Source organism: Myxine glutinosa, chromosome 1 (genome assembly GCF_964187855.1).
Source record: "Myxine glutinosa chromosome 1, kmMyxGlut1.1, whole genome shotgun sequence".
NCBI classification, from domain to species: domain Eukaryota; kingdom Metazoa; phylum Chordata; class Myxini; order Myxiniformes; family Myxinidae; genus Myxine; species Myxine glutinosa.
In genome coordinates this window covers 86,605,848-86,627,600 of record NC_136261.1, presented here as the reverse complement: position 1 = coordinate 86,627,600, position 21,753 = coordinate 86,605,848, and the positions used below count along the sequence as shown (strand labels likewise).

Genomic DNA, 21,753 nt, shown 5'->3' with positions numbered 1-21,753 from the left:
GTTGGTACATCAAGGATGGTGAAGTTTAATCGAAATTGTGTGTGTAGTTTCAGAGAAGAAAACAAATACCTATTTTGTGGGGGTCAAACCTGGATCCACTTTGACCCCCTTAGACCGAGTTTCTCAATGCCATGAACAAACTTTAGTTACAACATACCAAATATCATTAGTGCCAAGTTTGGTCACAATCCCATCAGCGGTTTCTGAGAAGACGTTTCAAGTGATTATGGACGGACTGACGACGCACCATCGCATAAACTCCCCTGAACTTCGTCCCATGTGAGCTAAAAAGCAGAGTTTTGTTACAAAGCTGTTGCTGTTTTATTTCTATTATAAATTATATAAGATGCAAAAACAACATCCAAGTCTACATGGTCATAAATGCTACATTTTGACAACCAAAGTTTGCAAAAAAAACAAAAAACCATCAGCAAGATCGGCAACAACTCAGATTTATTACATCAAAAGAGCATTCAGCTGCTCTCTTTTAGGAAAAAGTGCATTTTGTCATTGATCATTTTTCTGTCTGGGTTGAGCCTTTTTAGAATCTGAGCAATGATGTTCACAGTTTGTTCACTGCTCAATCCAGTCTTCTTCGTCTGGAACTTCTTTAGCAGATCCTTTGTTGTCATGGGCTTGCGTGACAAGTATCGCCGTACTGCATCCTCTGTAAGCTGCACCTCTCTGTGTACATGGAGAAATTTATGAGAAAAAGAGTACTCATAATGCTGTGCTCTGTGCTGGATAAAAAAAAGTCTTAAAGTGATTTTTATACTGTCACTTTATACTGCTTAAAAATTAAAAAAAAGAAAAACTTTAGCCACAGCTGATGTGTTTATGCTCATGCAAGATATACCGGTAAAAGAAAGTTAGTGTCTTCAGAAAGTATTCACACTCCTTGACTTTTTCATATTTTGTGTTACAGCCTGAATTTTAAAGTGATTAAATTGAGATTTTTTTCGTCATTCATCAACACATAATACCCCATAATGTCAAAGTTTAATTGTTTTTTTTAGAAATTTTTACAAAGTAATTAAAAATTAAAGGCTAAAATGTCGAGTCAATATTCAACCCCTTTGCTTGGACACTCTAAATTGAGTTCAGGTGCATCCAATTTCCTTTGACCATCCTTGAGATGTCTCTACAACTTTATTGGAGACTACTGTGGCCAATTCAATTGATTGGACATGATTTAGAAAGAAACACACCTTTCTAAAGTCCCACAGTTGACAGTGAATGTCAGAGCAGAAAATCTACCATGATGTCCAAGCAACTGTCCATAAAACGCTGAGATAGAATTGTGAGGAGGCATAGATCTGGTTGAAGGGTATGAAACCATTTCTAGAGTGTTGAAAGGTCTCAAGAGCACAATGAGCTCCATCATTAGGAAATGGAAAGAATATGGAACTATCCAGACTCATCCTAGACCTGGCTGTCCAACCAAAATGAGCAACCAGGCAAGAAGGACTTTGGTCAGGGAGGTGACTAAAAACCCAATGACCACTATGACAGAACTACAGAGTTCCTTAGCTGAGATGGGAGTACCTGCCAGAAGGACACCAGTTTCTGCAGCACTTCCCAAATCTAGGCTTTATGGGAGAGTGGCCAGACGGAAGCCACTCGTGAGAAAAGGGCACGTGACAGTACGCCTAGAGTTTGCAAAACGGCACATGAAAGACTAAGAGCATGAGGCAAAATAATTTGTAGTCTGATGAGGTGAAAATTGAACCCTTTGGCCTAAATGCAAAGCACTACATCTAGTGGAAACCAAGCACAGCTAATCACCCATCTAAAACCATCCCTACCATGAAGCATGGTGGTGGCAGCATCATGCTATGGGGATGCTTTTCAGTGGCAGGAACTGGGAGACTTGTAAGATCAGAGGGAACAATGAATGGAGTGAAATACAGGCAAATCATTGAGGAGAACCTGCTTCAGAATGCAAAAGACCTGAGACTGCAGTGACAATTTACATTCCAACAGGATGATGACCCCAATAATACAGCCAAAGCAACACTGGAATGTGAAAGTCGTTGAGTGGCTCAGCCAAAGCCCATACTTTAATCCCATAGAGAATCTGTGGAAAGACTTGAAGATTGTTGTTCATCAACGCTCCCCATTCAACTTGACAGAGCTTGAGCAAATCTGCAAGGAAGAATGGGAGAAACTCCCCAAATCCAGATGTGCAAAGCTGATGCAGACATACCCAAGAAGAGTTGAGGCTGCAGTCACTGCCAAAGGTGCTTCTACCAAGTATCTGGTTGAAGTGGTGAATAAAGTGACATAATGACTCAGGCGGCTGAATACTTATGTAAATTGGATATTTATATATTTCATTTAGGCGGCTGAATACTTATGTAAATTGGATATTTATATATTTCATTTAAAAATTATGATGCAAAAGTTTCTAAAAACATGTTTTCACTTTGTCATTATAGGGTATTTTGTGTAGATCGGTGACAAAAAAATATCAATTCAACCCATTTTAAATTCAAGCTGTAACACAACAAAATGTGAAAAAAGTCAAGGGGTGTGAATACTTTCGGAAGGCACTGTAAATGCAATTTCAGCCAGTCTAACATGGAATACTTAACCCATTTATGTATTCAACACAATATATCAAATAAGTCTGCACATGCTTGTTGATTAAGTACCATACAATAGCTCATAGGTACATTCATTTTTATTTTACTTAGCAAGCACAAAAATGTTCCAATTTGCCTTTAAAGAGGGTCATCAAAAAGTCAATAAAGCAAAAAAAGAAAAAAAAAGAGAAACCAATATATTCAAGAACAAATGGGGAAAATAAAATTCCAGCTATTCATAAAAGCTGCGATACAATTGAAACGATGTTTAAAACACACTGAGAATTTCATAATTTATCGTTTACAAACATTTTCATGAATCTTTTTTTGAAAAGAACTTGTTTGAATTTTGGAAGGTATTTTTTTATCCCTTTCTACAACTTTTTAATTACGACGGTGGACAGAGGTTTTGATTTCACCCGTCTGGCTGTCTGTGAACAGGATATCTCAAGTTGTGGACCAATTTGGCTGAAATCTGATGGACAGGTTGGGTGTGTGACAAGGACAAAATGATTTGATTTTGGTGAATATCTGGATACGATGATTTATTATTTTATTTCATGTGATTATTCACAATTGATACAACAGGCATTTTAAGGCCATTTTCCCTGCGAGAGTGGGGGTTAGCCTTGCGGTCCCCATGACAATCTTCTCCATTTTGCCCTATTTTCTGCATATCCCTTTGTTAACCCCATTGCCCGCATTTCTTCTTCCACCACCTTTCATTGGCATGATATAAATCACCTAATCATTTGATATCAATTCACCATTGATAGATGAGGCTAAAACTATATATAGCATGATATTTCAAAAGGTTGTGGACGAGTTAGAGAAAACTAGGTGGATGAGTTGGTTCAGTGACAAGAACAAGCCGATTCGATTTTGGTTAAGGTCCGGATCCAGATCCGGCCTTTCAGTGAAATACAAAACGTAAACTGGTCAGCCTGCTGGAGGTAAGCGCTCTTCCAAGTGTCCTTCGAGTTCAATGTTGTATTTATTAAAGCATTTTAAAATACAACTTTTAAAACTTTAACAAACAATGGGCTATTAAAGTGCCATGATCATGACTGTTGACATTGGCAGTTATATTACTTTCAAATGGTTTATACTAATTATCAAATGACTCGATTTCCACCAGCATGAAAAATAGCCAAATTATGGTCACATCGATCAGAAATCTGCAATTGCGCAGACATGAAAACATGAAAGCGTAGTTACATTCTGCACCAAGATGACTACGCACCAGAATAGCCATTTCTTGTTAAACAGTGTGATGAGGATAGTGAAGTGCAACAGCAATTACACAGGTTTTTCACTTCTGATAGCATCTATTAAGAAATATAATAAATCAGCATAAACGAAATAGGCAAATAAGTCAATAAATTACAGAACTATTCAATACTTTGACCTAAAGTGATGACAGTCTGGGATAGTGTACATCAATAGTTATTTTCAATATATACATACTTTTAATGCAAATGCATATTTTTTGCATTCAGATAACTGTAAGGACACCATTGTGAGCATTTCTAAGCAAGGCCATGATGTGGGAGGGTGTTCCTCCAGAACCTGCCATGGTGTTCATTGTGCAGCAAAAGGCCATGAAAGTTGTGCAGCAAAAGGTCATGACAGCTGTGCAGTAAGACTTACCCAAATCAATTCTGTGATAAGGCACCCTGCACCATTCCGTACAAGTGCAAGATGGTGGTGGAATACCCACAACGGAATGGGAAATCGCAGTGATCCTATCCACTTCACTTAGGACAGTTTCAATCTTTAAACAAGACCCCTTTCTATTCTTGGCAATGAAGTTGAACTTTATGAATGGGGTTTACTGTGAACAAGATTGCTCTTCACTTTATTGGTAAAATACCGTTTATTCGGCCAAGGCCGAGCGAAGCTGATGCCATTTATTCCTGCTACGTGAAATACCCAGCAACCCATGCCTGCAGAAAACTGATTTTTTGCTGCATTTTCCATGCAATCATTGTGTAACTTTGTATGTATGTATATATATATATATATATATATATATATATATATATATACACACACACACACACACACACACACACACACACACACACACACACACACACACACACACACACACACACACACACACGTGCTTCTATGTTTAAAGTTTCATATGAATCATTTAAGCAGACTGCAGAGAAAACTAATTTAAAAGCGAACAAAGGTGAAAAAGTGAGGGCCTTGGCCGACATTAAACAACATGGTCAAGGATGGTTGTGGACGTCTATTACAAGTTAAAACATGAATATTTCACTTTTTAGTTTAACCTATGTATATGATCTGTGATATGTAGGTGCAAGAATTTTTAGTAATGCCATAAGTACATCTATGGCACTTTGAAAGTCCTGGGATTAGATAAGGAACTAAAGCGCATTTGGTGAGGTAACAAAGGGTTTGGATAAATAAATAAAATCAGCATTACATGGTGTTTAAAGTACCCAGAATTTGGTGTCGACTTTCCAGAAGGAGGAGTTTCGACCTTTAACCGCTTTGCTGCAGGTGCTTCTGCTCCATCTTTACGGGCCTTTCCTGAAATGTGGAAAAATCAGTGATGGAAAAATTAAACTGAGGACATTGTACAACAGGTGATTACAAGATTGTGAGGAATAGTGGGAAGTAATTAATGAACCAATGAAATGGACATACAAGTAAAGAAGGCATTAAACAAAATAAAATATGGAATGCAAGCAAAGAGGAGGCAGACATAAAGGAAGATGAAGAAGCAGACTACAAGTATGGGCAGGAGACGGTGCAAATTGTGGCCAAACCCTTTTCAAGTTTACTGGCAGCTGCACGTAGAGTGGCTGAAGTCTTTGCCCCTTCCGTGGTGGGAGTGTTGGGTCTGCTGTTCCCACGGCTGGAGCCCCGACTTCCACCCGATCCCTTTCTTGTTCGCTTGGGAGGTGTCAGCTTTTTCTTTTGCTGAAGATTACAGTACGACAGCAGGTGAGACCCATGCAGTGAGCTACAACCAAAATGTTCTACCCACAAGACTGGTACGACAACCTTACCGCAATGAATACAGCTGATGAGGTTGTGTCATCAATGTCACTATCATCGGAAGATTCTGAATCGCTGGCGTTTGCTGGTCGAGCAAATAACGAGAGTCATAAAAACCATACTAATGGTAATGAAAACAAGCAAAAAAACAATGAATGTGCCAAAATATTATCATTCGACAAAAGAACACTTGTATGGTGTTCAACAGAAAGTCAGATAGGGAGGAAAGGTGAGCATAAATGACTGTAAATGCTCAGTGGCAAACATATTGCAGATGCTTTAAGATGAGATGGTGGAAGCCATTGATCAAACGGAGGAAGGCATATGTACGGCCTTTTCAAATCGTTAACACTTCTAAAGTTAGACTCGTTGAGTATATAAGATTCATGGTGGCAATGGAAAGTAAACGAGTGCCACTTTCATTATGCAAAACAAGTCAGTGTGTCATGAAAAATGGCCCATTAAAGCAGTATGCTCTGGCAATAAATCCCTTAGAATTACCCCCAACCATAAGTTTATCAAAGCTGTAAACACAGTGAAGTGATGTGTTTGGGGGACCTGCACTGAAAATGAAAAATATCCCAACAGATTCAAAATAAATCTTATCCCATTCTCAAAGCCAGAGGCTCGTTTGAACGCTATGACCTGGCCTAAATATTATTTGTGCCTATACCAGGGGGGTTGACTCAGCCTGTCATCCTTCCAAGGTTGGCAAATTGAGTACCAGTTCACTGGTAATTCCCTGCTTGTCGTTAAAGGCGGCAAAAAGGGTTGGCTTCAGGAAGGGCATCCGGCCGTAAAACATTGCTTCTAAAAGGGGATCAAAAAACAACAACAACCATGGTTCCCGAAAAAGGCCAACCCCTGCTTGCGGGGAAAAATGGCCTCTAAAGGTGGTTATTTTATTTTTTAACAGCATTCCATCGTTTGCTCAGTCGATTAATTCATGTGAAAAATCTAAATCTGTGTAAACATGGGTTGATCCATGTGCTACACATAGATACCCAAACATTTGCATACGTTTTACTCTACCGTTTAACCACTGCTGCTCATTTATACGTAAACAAAGCAATCTGACAACACACATGTGCTTTGTATCAATTGTAATAATTTCCAAGGACTTTGATAAGACTATTGCCAAAAAGAGGGGTATGTATTCTTACAAAATTGGTGATCGTCATGCATTAGATTAATTCAATGACACAGCATTAAATTTGTTCTGAAAATTCGAGTAAGACAGTAAATATTAAATTATTGGGCCATTTAGTAAAATGCTTAGATGGCCAGCAGGTGGCATTATATTTTAATGTCAGTTATAAATACATTCCAGAATTTTCCCCTCGATCTGTTCCGCCAACCAAAATGGGTCTGGCCATTTAAGGATACATTTGTATGCCCGCTTCCAATGGTTGGTTATACCTTGCTGAGTACTTGAACCAGTAACCTGTTAAGTGTCCTGCTCTGACTCCCTGACTTGTTCCTCTTCTGCCACCATTGGCTCTTCTGATCACTTTATTGTCAAGGCCACATCTCTCTGGCTATTGTAAGGGAGAAACGTCACCGATGCATGATTATGGCTGTTTGCACAGGCTGACTGGCAGGGACTTCAATCTTCCATCTCTCTAAAGGATTGGGCTACCATCTTCATGGCAACTGCTATTGATTCAACCTGGAAATACTTTCACAAAAGTCTCTCTCATGCACTGGTATATTCCATCCTATTTGCAACTTTGGTATTCATCTTCTTGACTCTGGTACACCAAATCCCATGGGAAGAGGTTGCAGTCAAGCAGCTCGATTTCTCAGTTTGTAAAGCTAAACTGACTAAGGGTAATTTTCGTTCATTCCATAAAGCTCATGAAAAATGTGTATCCATCCTCATGTACGCCAAAAAACATCTAGCAAATCTCAAGACCGAACTCTCCAACCAGACTCCTTCCTCCAAGTCAGTGGTTCCCAGACCCATGGTCGCGACCCAAATGCGGGTCACGAGGATGTTCCTGAGGGTCGCGGGAAGTCTCAAAAAAAGAAATATGACAGTGTTATAAGGGGATTAATTCACTAGCACAATATGAAGGATTATTGAAATAGTTATTAAAGAAGAATAGTTGTGGATAATATAGCATCTGTTATGTTTGGAGTTCACGTGTTATCATTCACACGTAATTTATGTTTGGAATTCACATGTTATAGTTCATATGTATGGGAAACGGAAGTGACAGTTGGTTTTGGAGAGTGGGAGGAGCTAAGGAAAGACGGGGTTTTTGGAGGCCTAATGGGCATGGGATTGACGAGAAGAGGAAGAAGTTCAAGGAGTGGCAGAAGGCGAAGGGTACGGGAGCAGAAACAGCAGAGCATGAAAGTTATAAGGCAGCCAGGAAGGCTGCAAAGAAAGAGGTAGCAAAGGCGCAGGAGGCATGTAGGAAAATGTTCGGAGAACGCTTGGATTCGGAAGAGGGTCAGAAAGCAGTATTCAGGTTTGCAAAGCAGATAGCGAAAGAGAGGTGTGATGTGATGGGGGTGAGTTGCTTGAAGGATGAAGTGGGACAAATTGTTGTCGACCCAGATGGAATTAAAGGAAGATGGAAAAGATATATGGAAATGCTGTTGAATACAGAGAATGAATGGGATGGCAACATAGAGAGTAACCCAGTTTTAGGACCGGCAGAGAAGATAACTGAGAAGGAAGTTGAGGAAGCGATAAAAGCAATGAAGGGTAGAAAAGCGGGAGGGCCGACGGGAGTTGTGGGAGATATGTTGAAGGCAGCAGGAAGTTGGGGTGTGAAGAGAATGACAGAGATCTGTAATCTGGTGGTGAAAGAAGGCCGCATTCCAGTGGATTGGGAACTGAGTACCCTCATCTCTCTATACAAGGGGAAAGGTGACCCTCTGGAGTGTGGCTCGTACCGAGCGATAAAGTTATTGGAGCATGGAATGAAGGTATTGGAAAGGGTGTTGGAGAGGAGGATAAGGAAGAAAGTGAAGATCGACGAAATGCAGTTTGGATTCATGCCAGGAAGAGGCACGACAGACGTGCTTTTCATTGTCAGGCAGTTGCAGGAAAAGTACATGGAGAAGAGGAAGAAGTTGTTTCTTGGGTTTGTTGATCTGGAGAAAGCATTCGATCGGGTTCCACACAAAGTATTGACATAGGCATTGAGGAAGTTAGGAGTGGAGGAATGGTTGATCAGAGTAGTGATGGCAATGTACAAAAGAGCGCGCACAGCTGTAAGGACGAAGGACGGGAACAGTGGTGAGTTTGAGGTGAAGGTGGGAGTGCATCAGGGGTCGGTACTAAGTCCACTACTATTTGTAGCTGTGATGGAGGTGCTGGCTCAGAACGTAAAGGAGGGTTTACCGTGGGAGTTGTTGTATGCAGATGATCTGGTGTTGATTGCGGAAAGTATGGATGGACTGAAGGAAAAGATGAACACGTGAAAGGAATGTATGGAGAAAAAAGGTCTGAAGGTGAATATCGGAAAGACGAAGGTGATGGCAAATGGTAAAGCATGTGGTGAGGTGGAAAGAACTGGGAAGTGGCCCTGTGCTGTGTGTAGGAAGGGTGTCGGAGTGAACTCCATTCAGTGTACAATGTGCGCTGTGTGGGTTCATCAAAAATGTAGTGGTCTGAGAGGGTCATTAACCAGTGTGGCAGCGACATTCAAATGTAAGGTGTGCACAGAGGGAGCTGCAGATGGAGGAAATGTTGAGTTGGATCTTGGAGACGGCATGAAGCTGGAAGGTGTGAAAACATTTTGCTACCTCGGAGACATGCTGAATGGAGAAGGTGGATCAGACTCGGCAACGGTTGCTCGAGTGAGATGTGCATGGAAGAAGTTTCGGGAATTGAGTGGCATGCTGATGATGAGGGGAGTGTCGTTGAAGCTGAAGGGAAAGGTGTATGCTGCATGTGTGAGAAGTGTTATGATTTATGGGAACGAGACATGGGTAATGAACGTAGAGCAGCAACGAAGGTTGGAAAGGGTAGAAATGCGAATGGTTCGACGGATGTGCGGAGTATCGTTGAGAGAGAGGAAGACAAATGATGAATTGCGAAAGATGATGGGAATAGAGCCTGTGATTGATGCTGTGAAGAGGAACAGGTTGAGATGGTTTGGTCATGTGTTGAGGAAGGATGAAAGTGACTGGTTGAGAAGAGTGATGGAAATGCATGTAGAAGGAAGTAGAAGACGGGGAAGACCGAGAAAGACTTGGCTAAAGATGGTGGAAGAAGAAATGCGGGCAAGGGGGTTAACAAGGAGAGATGCAGAAAATAGGGCAAAATGGAGAAGATTGTCATGGGGACCGCAAGGCTAACCCCCGCTCTAGCAGGGAAAATGGCCTTTTAAAATGCATGTTGTTGTTGTTGTAATGGGCATGCTGTGCTGTGTTGAGATTTTGGATTAAACCGTTGATGTTACCGTCAAGTACGTTTTGGGTTGTGTGCAGTTGTGTTTTTTTTTTTTTTGTTTTTTTTTTGTATACAAGATCGAGGCTCGTGAAAGAGCGTACATTAATCACACAGAAAGACAAACAGACACATAAAACAAATAACATCGGGAGCAGTAGACAAGATGGGGAGAGAGGGGGGAAGGACACAAACACAACATTTGAGAGCAGGGACCGAGAGACATGGAGACATCGAGAGAACTGTGGGAGGGAGAGGGCTTTGGGGGGGAGGCATGGGAAGGGGGGGGGGGGGTGGGAGAGGTATAAAACATATGGACACTGCCAGAACTTCCAGGAAAGAAGTTGGAATTTCAAACAAGGTGGATCTGGGGTGAATTAGTGGGGGTAGAAAAGATCAAGGTTTTGGATGGGGGAAGATAAGAGATGGTCGTGAACAGCTGTTTTAAAGACCTGGAGGGAGGAGTGTGATTGAAGTGAGTGTGGGAGTTTGTTCCAGAGGCGGGAGAAAAGAGGAATGAAAGAGTGTAGGTGAGCAGAGAGCCGAGATTTCGGCAGTTTAACCATCAGAGGGTGGCTGGCAGATCTTGTGCGACCTGTAGGAATATTTGGGGGACAGAGCACAGAGAGAGCTGGGGGAGCAAGGCCGGAGAGGAGTCGGTAGAAGACAGAAAGACCACCTACCTGCCTGCGGTGAGTGAGTGAAAGGCCCTCAGAGATAGCTTCATCGCGGGAGATTCCAATGATTCTGAAAGCTTTGGATTCAACAGCGTGAAGCCGAGCCAGGTGTGAGGCTGGAGCACCAGCCCATAGGGGAGAACAGTATTCCATTGAGCTGCGGATGAAAGCCTTGTATGTGGTGAGGAGCTCAGGTGTGCCTAGGAAGGACTTCGCACGACGGAGGATGCCCAGTCGGCGACTGGCTTTGGAGGCCAGCTTGGAAATGTGGTTTTCCCAAGAAAGATCATGGCAGATAGTGAGACCCAAAAGCTTGAGCGACAGAACTTCTTGGAGAGGATTGTTGAGAAAGTAGATGGGAGTGTTGTCCAGTCGATCTTTTCGGAGAGACATAGTAAGAGTGTGAGATTTGTCAGGATTGAAAGACATGTTCCACTTGTTTGACCAGTCTGTGATTTTGTCCAGGTCTTCAGAGAGTGAGGAGGCTGCTTTCACTTGTTTACTGGAGGCTGAGATCTAGATACTACAAACAAAGTAAGTATTGCCTGCATCTGAAGATTGAATCAGTACCACTTTCTGACAATAGCATCAAACGTCGAATTGATCTCATTTCAGATGATATTTTGGCTCAACTGATTGTGGCATTGAAAAAAGCAGGAACATTTTCGTTGCAGACGGATGAATCGGTGGACATTGCAGGTGACGCTCAACTTATGGTTTTTGTAAGCGACAGAGGTGGACCACATTCTGGAAAAATTTCTTTTCTGAAATGCCCTGTCAAGTACCACCACTGGAGAAGACATCTTTAATATGATGAACAATTTTTCCAAGAAACATGATCGAGACTGTTGAATTGTTTGGCTGTGTGCACTGACGGAGCTCCATCTATGAAGGGAAGTCGTTTGGGTTATGTTACTCGTGTTAAAGCAGAAAACCTTGATATCATAATAATTCACTGTTTCTTACAACGGGACAACCTTGCCACTCAACGTTTGCAACCGGACCTCCCTGTAGTTCTCAATAATGCTATCCAAATTGTGAATTTTTTCAAGGCCAGGGCTTTAAACTCATGCATTTTCCATAAAATTTGTGAAGAGATGGGATCACAACATCAGGTCTTGCTGTTCCACTCTGATGTCCGTTGGCTCTCTCAAGGGAAGATTCTCGGAAGAGTTATTGAACTAAAAACGGAAATTTCTTTTTTTTTTACGTGAGAAGAGACATGCACTGTCAGACTGCTTTAAAGATGCTGCTTGGCTGGCAAAGCTGGCCTATTTTGGGTGACATCTTCATACACCTGAATGAACTGAATTCAGACGTGTAGGGCCGTAATCATACCATGCTGAACATAGGTGAAAAATTGCCTCATTCAAGAAAAAGCTTACTCTTTGGAGAAAAAAAACTGGCTAAAGGAAAAACAGCTGCCTTTCCAGAACTGAGTGCTGTGCTGGAAGATGCATCGGAAATATCCCTTATTGACGTCAAAAGTATTTTCGAAGATCATCTGAAGAACGTTCCGGAAGAAATGGACAGGTATTTTCCAGAAAACGTCGACCTCAAGAAGCATAGTTGGATCAGAAATGTGTTCAATGTGGACATCAGTGAAGTCGAAGATATTCTGGGATTTCAAGACGAAGTTATAGAACTCCACGACAATTAAGTGCAGAAGCAACGCTTTGAAAAGCTCCCATATTCAAAATTTGGGACCCAACTTAAGGATGGCCCATTCTGACTGGGGAGGCTGAAAAAGCTCTTCTCCCTTTTCCAACAATATACATCTGTGAAGAAGGATTTTCAGGTCTTGTTGCAATCAAGACAAAAGCAAGGAACCGCGTGGATCCTCAGCATGACTTGCGTTGTGCTCTGTCCATCAACATAAAACCAAACTTAGAGGAGCTTACCCACAAAATGAAGCAGTATCACGGTAGCCACTGAGAAAATCTTTGTGTAATAAAGTCTCATTTTCATGTAAATTTGTTTTTCATTTTGTCTAATTAAAAACTCTTTGAAAATCATTATGTGTTGGTAATTAATTCAATAAAACTATATGAATAAACACAATATATCAAAATGTTAGGTCAATAACACTGCATGTACAGCATTTAGGGTCGCCAGGCCAGGACAAGATTGTATTCAGGGTCGCCACCAAAAAAGTTTGGGAACCACTGCTCCAAGTCATGGTGGAACCTTCTGAAGTCTGTCTCTGGTGTTTTCTCACCCTTCATCCCATCCCTCACTTCAAATGGCAGTATTGCATTTTTCACCTTGGATAAGGCAGAATATCTAAACTGTCTTTTCCTCCAAATCTAATGTACCCAAACCCATCTAGTTCTCTTCACATCTTACCATCCCAGTCACTCAACACTGGACCTCCTGCTTATTTTTCAGCAATGGTTGATGGCCCTTAATCTCAAACAGGAGGTTAGGACCGTCTTCCTGGGCATATCAAAGGCAATCAACTGTCTGACATCCTGCTTTGCTAGCTAATCGCTCTGTCTAGATAGAATATAGAAGGCCACCTTCACTCCTGGATTTATGAATTCATCCACTCACGTCTCACGTAGTCAATATGTTGCCATCAATGGAACCCACTCCTTCCCTCACATTGGAGGCTGGAGTTCCACAAGGCAGTGTTTCAGGGCCAGTCTTTCATGTTGAAGGATCCAGTTGCAAACTATGTAGTCCTCATCGAGGCCAGGCCTTAAATAAAAGAACTACATTGATAGAAAAGTGAAGAAAGAGAATAGTCCAAGAGTTTTTGAGGAAGTAAAAAAATCTGCTTTTTGCAAAAGGGAACATCTTAAGTGTTTGGAAATAAAAGAGAAGGTAAAGAGTTCCACAGTTTGGCAGTGGTGAGGAAGAAACAAACATCATAACAGCCCACCCTTGAGTTGCCATGGCCACATACTAATCATGCAATGTAGTGGCTTGTCGAGTATTCCATTGTCTCGCTAATGGCGAAGGTACACAAGCAGCAAGTTTTTGGGAGCAGAAACCGAATAAATATCTGTAGAAAAGAGAAAGACAGGCAACTTTGCAGCGTAATTTGAGCGAGTCGAGTTTTGAGGTCAGATTGGGAAAGTTGATAAGTCGGATTACTTTGGATACAATTCTGTCCAGTAAGTATGTAGAGCTAGAACCGCCCCAGTTGTGAGAGCAGTACTCGATGCAAGGACAAATCAATCCTTTATACAGTTGAAGCAACTGGTCAGAGTAGAAGAATCTTCGACATCTGAACAGGACTCCGAGTTTCTTTGAGGCAGACTTAGCCACAGTCACGTGAAAAAGTAAGTACACCCCAGGTAAAGTTTTGACTTTTTCAACATATTTCAACATACAGCTATTTGATCTTCATTTCAACAATATTGATAGATAAAGGTGATATAATATAACAAATATCATGAAACATTTACATTTTGTAGTCCATTGTATAATTTAAATAAACATAAATGTAAATTACGCATGTGGAAAAAGTAAGTACACCCCTACATTTATCACTACTTCAAATACCTAAAATTAGAATGAGGTGCACCAGCTCAGGTGCAAATGATTAGAACATCGTTAGAGAGGATCTTGGAGGAACCTGTCTTATTTAAACCTCAGACATTTAGTTTGGTTTGCTCTTTGTTGTTGAAGTGTGCGGCGTCACCATGCCTAGGTCAAAAGAGCTCTCTGAGGAATTCAGAAAGAAGGTTATAGAAGCCTACGAGTCTGGGAAAGGATTTAAAAAGATCTCCAAACAATTTGAAATCAATCATTTGACTGTCCGGAAGATCATCTACAAGTGGAGAAGATTCCAAACACCTGCCAACTTGTTCAGGCTAGGCCGCCCCAGCAAGTTCAGCCCGAGAGGAGACCGCAAGATGCTGAAAGAAGTCTCTAAGAACCCCAGAATGTCATCACGGGACCTACAGGTAGCTCTTGCCACTGTTGATGTCAAAGTGCACGAATCTACCATTAGAAAGAGGCTGCACAAATTTGATCTACATGGGAGGTGTGCCAGGTGGAAACCTTTGCTGTCCACAAAGAACATCAGGGCAAGACTAAAGTTTGCCAATGAACACCTCGGCGAAGACCAGCACTTCTGTAACAATGTGCTCTGGACAGATGAGTCAAAGGTAGAGCTATTTGGCCACAGCACCAGAAGACATGTTTGGCGAAAACCAAAGACAGCATTTGACCACAAGAACCTGATACCAACTGTAAAGCATGGTGGTGGAAATATTATGGTTTGGGGCAGCTTTGCTGCATCAGGGCCTGGGCAGCACACCCTCACAGAATCCACGATGAATTCTTCATTGCACCAGAGGGTGCTTGAGGATAATGTGAGGCCATCTGTCGGAAAGTTGAAGCTCAACCGAAGGTGGACCTTGCAACATGACAATGACCCTAAACATACCAGTAAATCCATCCACCAAGGAATGGCTGAAAAGAAAGAAATGGAGGGTTCTGGAATGGCCAGGTCAAAGCCCGGATCTAAATCCCATCGAGATGTTGTGGGGGGATTTGAAACGAGCTGTGCATGCAAGAAACCCCTCAATCATCACACAGCTGAAAGAATTCTGCATGGAGGAGTGGGCAAAAATTCCTCACAGTCGATGTCAGAGACTGGTAGACAGTTATAAGAAATGCCTACTTGAGGTTGTTTTTGCCAAAGGGGGCAATACCACCTCTTAGAGCCAAGGGTGTACTGACTTTTTCCACATGTGAAATTTGCATTTATGTTTATTTAAATTATACAATGGACTACAAAATGTAAATGTTTCATGATATTTGTTAAATTATATCACCTTTATCTATCAATATTGTTGAAATGAATGAATGAATGATCGTTTTAAGGCCGTTTTCCCCGCTAGAGCAGGGGTTAGCCTTGCGGGCCCCATGACAATCATGGTTCCCTATTTGAGGCAATGTTTTTATGGCCGGATGCCCTTCCTGACACCAACCCTTGGTCATGCTCTTAGGATGTGCAGGGATACGGTGTACCTATTCTAAATCGGGGTACACACCGTGATCACTCATCCCAGCAAGCTGGTACTCAATTTGCCGACCTCGGAAGGATGACAGGCTGAGTCAACCCCTCTGGCGTTAATTCAGCAATCGACCGGGATTCGAACCCAGGATCCTAGGATCCCAAGCCGGCACCCCAACCGCTAAGCCAACACCAGGCTTATCAATATTGTTGAAATGAAGATCAAATATAGCTGTATGTTGAAATATGTTGAAAAAGTCAAAACTTTACATGGGGTGTACTTACCTTTCACGTGGCTGTATTTGCGCAATGTGTAGATTCCAGGATAAATTTGATGTTAAGGTAATACCTAGTAGGTTTAATGTATGACATGGTGCAACTGTGGAGCTTTCAAAGAAGATGTGAGATATGCGAGGACTTCTAGAGAGAGAGAGAGAGAGAGAGAGAGAGAGAGAGATGGGAAGAAATTGAGTTTTAGAAGCATTAAACTTAACTACATTTGCTCCACTGGGAAATTTTGTCCAACCCCAAATTTAAAGAGGTGGTTGTGATGAAACGAGATGTAGATTGAGTGAGGGAAGATGGTGCAGATGGGAAAAACATGGAGGAATGTAATTTCAAGTCATCAGCATACAAGTGCATTTGGTTATTTGTCGAAGAAAGAAGGTCATTGATAAAAAGAAGGAAGAGTGTTGGAGACACGACAGAACCCAGAGGGGCACAACTGTTGATAGGGAAGGAGGGGGATGTTAACCCACAAACAATTATGGAGATAGAGCGGTCAGAGAGAACGCTCGATATGAGAGCACAGTGAAGGAGGAAAGCTTAAAGAGGGAAGTTTGGATAGCAAATCCCGATGCCAAACTCTGTCAAAGACTTTTGAGATATCAAGGCCTACAACAAAGGATTCCCCAAAGTCTCTCAGATAAGAGGCCCAGACATTCGTAATGTAAGAAAGGATATCACCGGTAGATCTTGCCTTGCGAAAGCCATACTGATGGTCAGATAGAAGACTGATATTCAAGATGCTTGAGGAAATGAGAATTGAGAAGACATTCAAAGACTTTGGGAATAGTCGAAGTCAGAGCAATCGGACAGTAGTTGGAAGGGTTTGAACATTCACCCTTCTTTAAAATAAGCTGTACTAAGGCATGTTTCCAGGAAAGACAAAAAGTTTGGTTTTAAAATAAATAAATAAATAAATGAGCAAGCACTTGTTTTTCATCTACATAAATGACCTCCCTAATGCTCAGGAAAACCCTCTCCTTTAGGCAGACACTCCACACTGTGTCGTGCAGTACCCCCATACCTCTGCTCGGGAGACGGCAGCTGTGCCTCTCGATGCTGATCTGGAAATTATTAGACTGGTCTAATAATGGAACAAGTCCTTCAATACGAGAAAAACTGAGTTTGTTTGACAATCACCTTTCAAAGTGATTGTCAAAAAAATCCATGTATTTCCTTTGTCATCCACTGGAAGAGGTTCAATCTCTTGAACGTTTCAGCCTCACAATCAGCGATGTGCTTTCCTGGGCCAAGCACATAGTAAAGCCAAGCTCCCAAGTTATTAGCCTCTGGTATGATACATGGAATATATCCTTCGATGCTGGAAAATCTGAGTCTCACCCTATCGCTCATCAAAACCATCAAACAAATCCAAAACAATTGTCAAACAAATCCACCTATCTATTTCCTTGGTCATCCACTGGAAGAGGATCAGTCTCTTGAACTTAAGGCCTCATCAGCAACCATGACCTTTCTTGGGGGAGGAGGGGATGGGGGGGGGGGAGGGGGGGTAAGGAACTGCATAGCTAAACTGGCCTCCAAAACCAGCCGCAGAGTAGCATCCTCTGTCAATCAAAGTCTTTCCTTGGAAACAAAATAAATCACAGCTATTCACAGTTTACAAGGCCTTTGTCCATAGCTCAAGCTCAATGGAGTACTGCTCTCCACCATATGCTGGTGCTGAAACGGCTATATGCCTTCCAGAGCCCCAGCATGACATCTGTCTCTCCTGAATTCTGTAGAATGTAATGTTCTCAAGTATTGGAATCTCCCATAATGAGGCCAAAGCACAAAGTCTGTTATTACTCTCAAATCAGATGGCAGTCAGTGGTCTCTCTTTTCTGACATCTATTCGTGAGCATTACTCCCTCTGCTCTCTGTCCTCCAACCCTCCCAGCAAATACAGGATGTACACATCCTTCCAATAACCCACTCCTGGTTAAACCTTCAAAATCAAGGATGACTGCACACCTCATCTCTTTTATTCTTGCTTCACTCTTTTCCCTAACCACTTTCTAGATAAAGCATATTCTGTCTCTCTTCCCTCTAGGTCTCTAGGACGTCTCTGGCATCCCCGATTCTGACCCAAGACCTTTATTACTCTCATTAACCTTTCCTAACTCAACCATTTTACTTGCTAGTTGTAGTTTCCTCTGCCTCATCTTTTCCTGTTCATTCATTCCCTTGACATTTGTCCCACTGTCAGTTATCCCTTGCTCTTCCATGAGCCTTTCTTATGTAAAGAAAAAAAGGCATGTTTGTTAGAGAGGTAACAATGGATGGAGCATGGAGAGAGAATTTAAGGTATACACCTAGAATTTAGGATTAGTAGTTGAGTTGGTGAAATATGAGGAGAGGGGCCAATTTAGTTGGAGAGCTACTGGGATATTGACTGTTCACAGATTCTGAGAACTGAGCAGTGAAAGAGATAAAGGGATACAATCAAGACAGCAGAATCGAGGGTAGAGGCATGTCCAGCTTTAGTTTTGGAATCTGCAGGCACAGCAATGCGCACTCAATTTTACACAATGCTCGAAGAAGTGGTTTTGGTTTGGTGATTTTTCCCTCACTTTTCCTGAGTCTGCAGTTTGACAGCACCATTTTACACATTGTAAATGCACCCAAGGCTCTGTCACCTGGACTCACTAAGCCAAGCTAAGCAGTAAGCCCGAAGGGCTCCTTGACTGTTTCTATGAGACAGTAACATGTCTTTCAATCCTGACAAATCTCACACTCTTACTGTCTCTTCGAAAAGACCGTCTGGACAACCCTCACATCTACTTTCTCAACAATCTTCTCCAAGAAGTTCTGTCACTCAATCTCTTGGGTCTCACAATCTGCCATCATCTTGCCTGGGAAAAACACATTTCCAAGCTGGCCTCCAAAGCCAGAACTGGGCATTCTCCGTCGTGCGAAGTCCTTCCTTGAAACACCTGAGTTTCTCACCACATACAAGGCTTTCATCCGCAGCTCAATGGAATACTGCTCGCCCCTCTGGGCTGGTGCTCCTGTCTCACACCTAGCTCGGCTTCACACTGTTGAAACCAAAGCGTTCAGAATCATTGGAATCTCCCGCGATGAAGCTCACTCTGAGGGCCTTTCACTCGCTCACGACAGGCAGGTTGGTGGGCTTTCTGTCTTCTACCAACTCCTCTCTGGCCTAGCACCCCCAGCCTTGTCTGTGCTCTGTCCCCCAAATACTCCTACAGGTCACACAATATCTGCCTGCAACCCTCTTCTGGTGAAACTGCCAAAATTAAGACTCTCTGCTCACCTTCACCCTTTATTCCTCTTTTATCCTGCCTCTGGAACAAACTCCCTCACTCTCTTCAATCCCACTCATCCCTCCAGGTCTTTAAAACAGCTGTTCCCCACACTCTATCTTCCCCCATCCAAAACCTTGATCTTTTCTACCCCTGTTAATTCACCCCAGATCCATTTTTCTGAAATACCGACTTCTTTCCTGGAAGTCCTAGCTGTGTCCATGTTTTTTTTACCTCTCCCACCCACACCCCCCTTCCCACGCCTCCTCCCCCCAAGCCCTCTCCCTCCCACAGATCTCCCGATGTCCCTGCTCTCAAATGTTAAACTTGTGGGCTTCCCCCTCTCTCCCCATTTTGTCTCCCGCTCCCTTTAGTTCGTCTTATGTTTCCGTTTGTTTTTGTCATTAATGTTAGCTCTTACACGAGCCTCGATCTTGTATACAAAAAAAAAAAAAGTATCATCACTGCGGCAGTGTGCCTTCAACACCTTCACGGCTATTCTGTCTGCGTCCACTGTGCCATTTACATGCTCTGACACGGCTATATACCTTCCAGTGCACCAAAGGCACATTATTCACCACCACACCACCGGAGACCGGAAAGAAGCCTTGGTTGATAACGATAGTCTCTCCTCTGCCATGCTTTCTTTGTGTCCTTGTTTATCAGTGCCTTTCCAACAGTCCTCACACTTTTATTGTTTTTAATCCTTCCACCCCTTTGGATTATATTTCTTCCCATTTGACCTATTAACTAGACCCAATTACATATACAGTGCATTCAGAAAGTATTCAGACCCCTTCACTTTTTTCACATTTTGTTATGTTGTAGCCTTATGCTGAAATCGTTTAAATTCATTTTTTCCCCTCATCAATCTACACTCAATACCCCATAATGACAAAGAGAAAACAGGATTTTAGAAAGTTTTGCTAATTTATTGAAAAGAAAAAACTGAAATACAGTGGAACCTTGACTTACGAGTTTAATTCGTTCCGTGACCGAGCTCGTAACTCAAATTGCTCGTATCTCAAATCAAATTTCCCCATTGAAATGCATTGAAATGCTATTAATCCGTTCCAGCCCGCCAAAAACCACACCAATTTTTTTTTAAATATACAGTATATATAAAAATATCTCGCGCTTTATATTTCACCTGTATGCAGCATACAAGTTGGCAGGATGGCCTGGACTGGAGGTACGCACACTTGACTCTAAAGTCTAAACTGTCCAGCCTGGGTTTGAATCCCGACCCAGCTATAACCTGTCATGGGTGAATCACAGGCAGGGTGATTCATCAATGTGTGTACCGCCAAACTGGGCGCCCCGTTTGCGTCCCATTAGTTGTTGGATGTTAAGGATCTCACCGTGTTTTCCACAAAGAGAAGGCGAGCTATCGCCGGCACTCTGAACAAGTTGTGGCCTGGCATGGCATGAACATGAAAACATGAACATGAACATGAAATGTTCGACATGAACATGAAATTTTCCGAAATAACCAAAATGCGAAAACTAAAATGCATCGCTATACGACAGAGATACGTACTGTACTTGAACGGCAAGATAACCACGTGACCAGAACCTACCTGGCGGCGTAAACTCGAAATAACCAAAATGCGAAAACAAAAACGCAGCGCTATACGACAGAGATACGTACTGTACTTGAACGGCAAGATAACCACGTGACCAGAACCTACCTGGCGGCGTAAACTCGAAATAACCAAAATGCGAAAACTAAAATGCATCGCTATACGACAGAGATACGTACTGTACTTGAACGGCAAGATAACCACGTGACCAGAACCTACCTGGCGGCGTAAACTCGAAATAACCAAAATGCGAAAACTAAAATGCATCGCTATACGACAGAGATACGTACTGTACTTGAACGGCAAGATAACCACGTGACCAGAACCTACCTGGCGGCGTAAACTCGAAATAACCAAAATGCGAAAACTAAAATGCATCGCTATACGACAGAGATACGTACTATACTTGAACGGCAAGATAACCACGTGACCAGAACCTACCTGGCGGCGTAAACTCGAAATAACCAAAATGCGAAAACAAAAACGCAGCGCTATACGACAGAGATACGTACTGTACTTGAACGGCAAGATAACCACGTGACCAGAACCTACCTGGCGGCGTAAACTCGAAATAACCAAAATGCGAAAACTAAAATGCATCGCTATACGACAGAGATACGTACTGTACTTGAACGGCAAGATAACCATGTGACCAGAACCTACCTGGCGGCGTAAACTCGAAATAACCAAAATGCGAAAACTAAAATGCATCGCTATACGACAGAGATACGTACTGTACTTGAACGGCAAGATAACCACGTGACCAGAACCTACCTGGCGGCGTAAACTCGAAATAACCAAAATGCGAAAACTAAAATGCATCGCTATACGACAGAGATACGTACTGTACTTGAACGGCAAGATAACCACGTGACCAGAACCTACCTGGCGGCGTAAACTCGAAATAACCAAAATGCGAAAACTAAAATGCAGCGCTATACGAC

General features: G+C 42.3%; 1 protein-coding gene and 1 pseudogene across 4 annotated transcripts in view; one reads left to right on the top strand and one right to left on the bottom strand.

Moving 5' to 3' along the window:
- Window positions 1-432: 432 nt before the first annotated feature.
- GTF2F1 (general transcription factor IIF subunit 1) overlaps window positions 433-21,753 on the bottom strand; it is a 38,273-nt gene continuing 16,952 nt past the window's right edge. For 2 of the 4 annotated variants that reach the window (XM_068114523.2, XM_068114517.2), the window contains exons 10-13: window positions 5,633-5,706; window positions 5,390-5,543; window positions 5,060-5,150; window positions 433-684 (exon numbers count right to left, since the gene is read on the bottom strand). In XM_068114523.2, the coding sequence (XP_067970624.2) occupies window positions 474-684; window positions 5,060-5,150; window positions 5,390-5,543; window positions 5,633-5,706 (530 nt within the window). In that variant the 3' untranslated portion in view covers window positions 433-473. The remainder of the gene's footprint in view (window positions 685-5,059; window positions 5,151-5,389; window positions 5,544-5,632; window positions 5,707-21,753) is intronic. The other 2 variants (XM_078774383.1, XM_068114530.2) reach the window with 1 other exon arrangement.
- LOC144889758 (uncharacterized) lies at window positions 693-1,922 on the top strand (annotated as a pseudogene).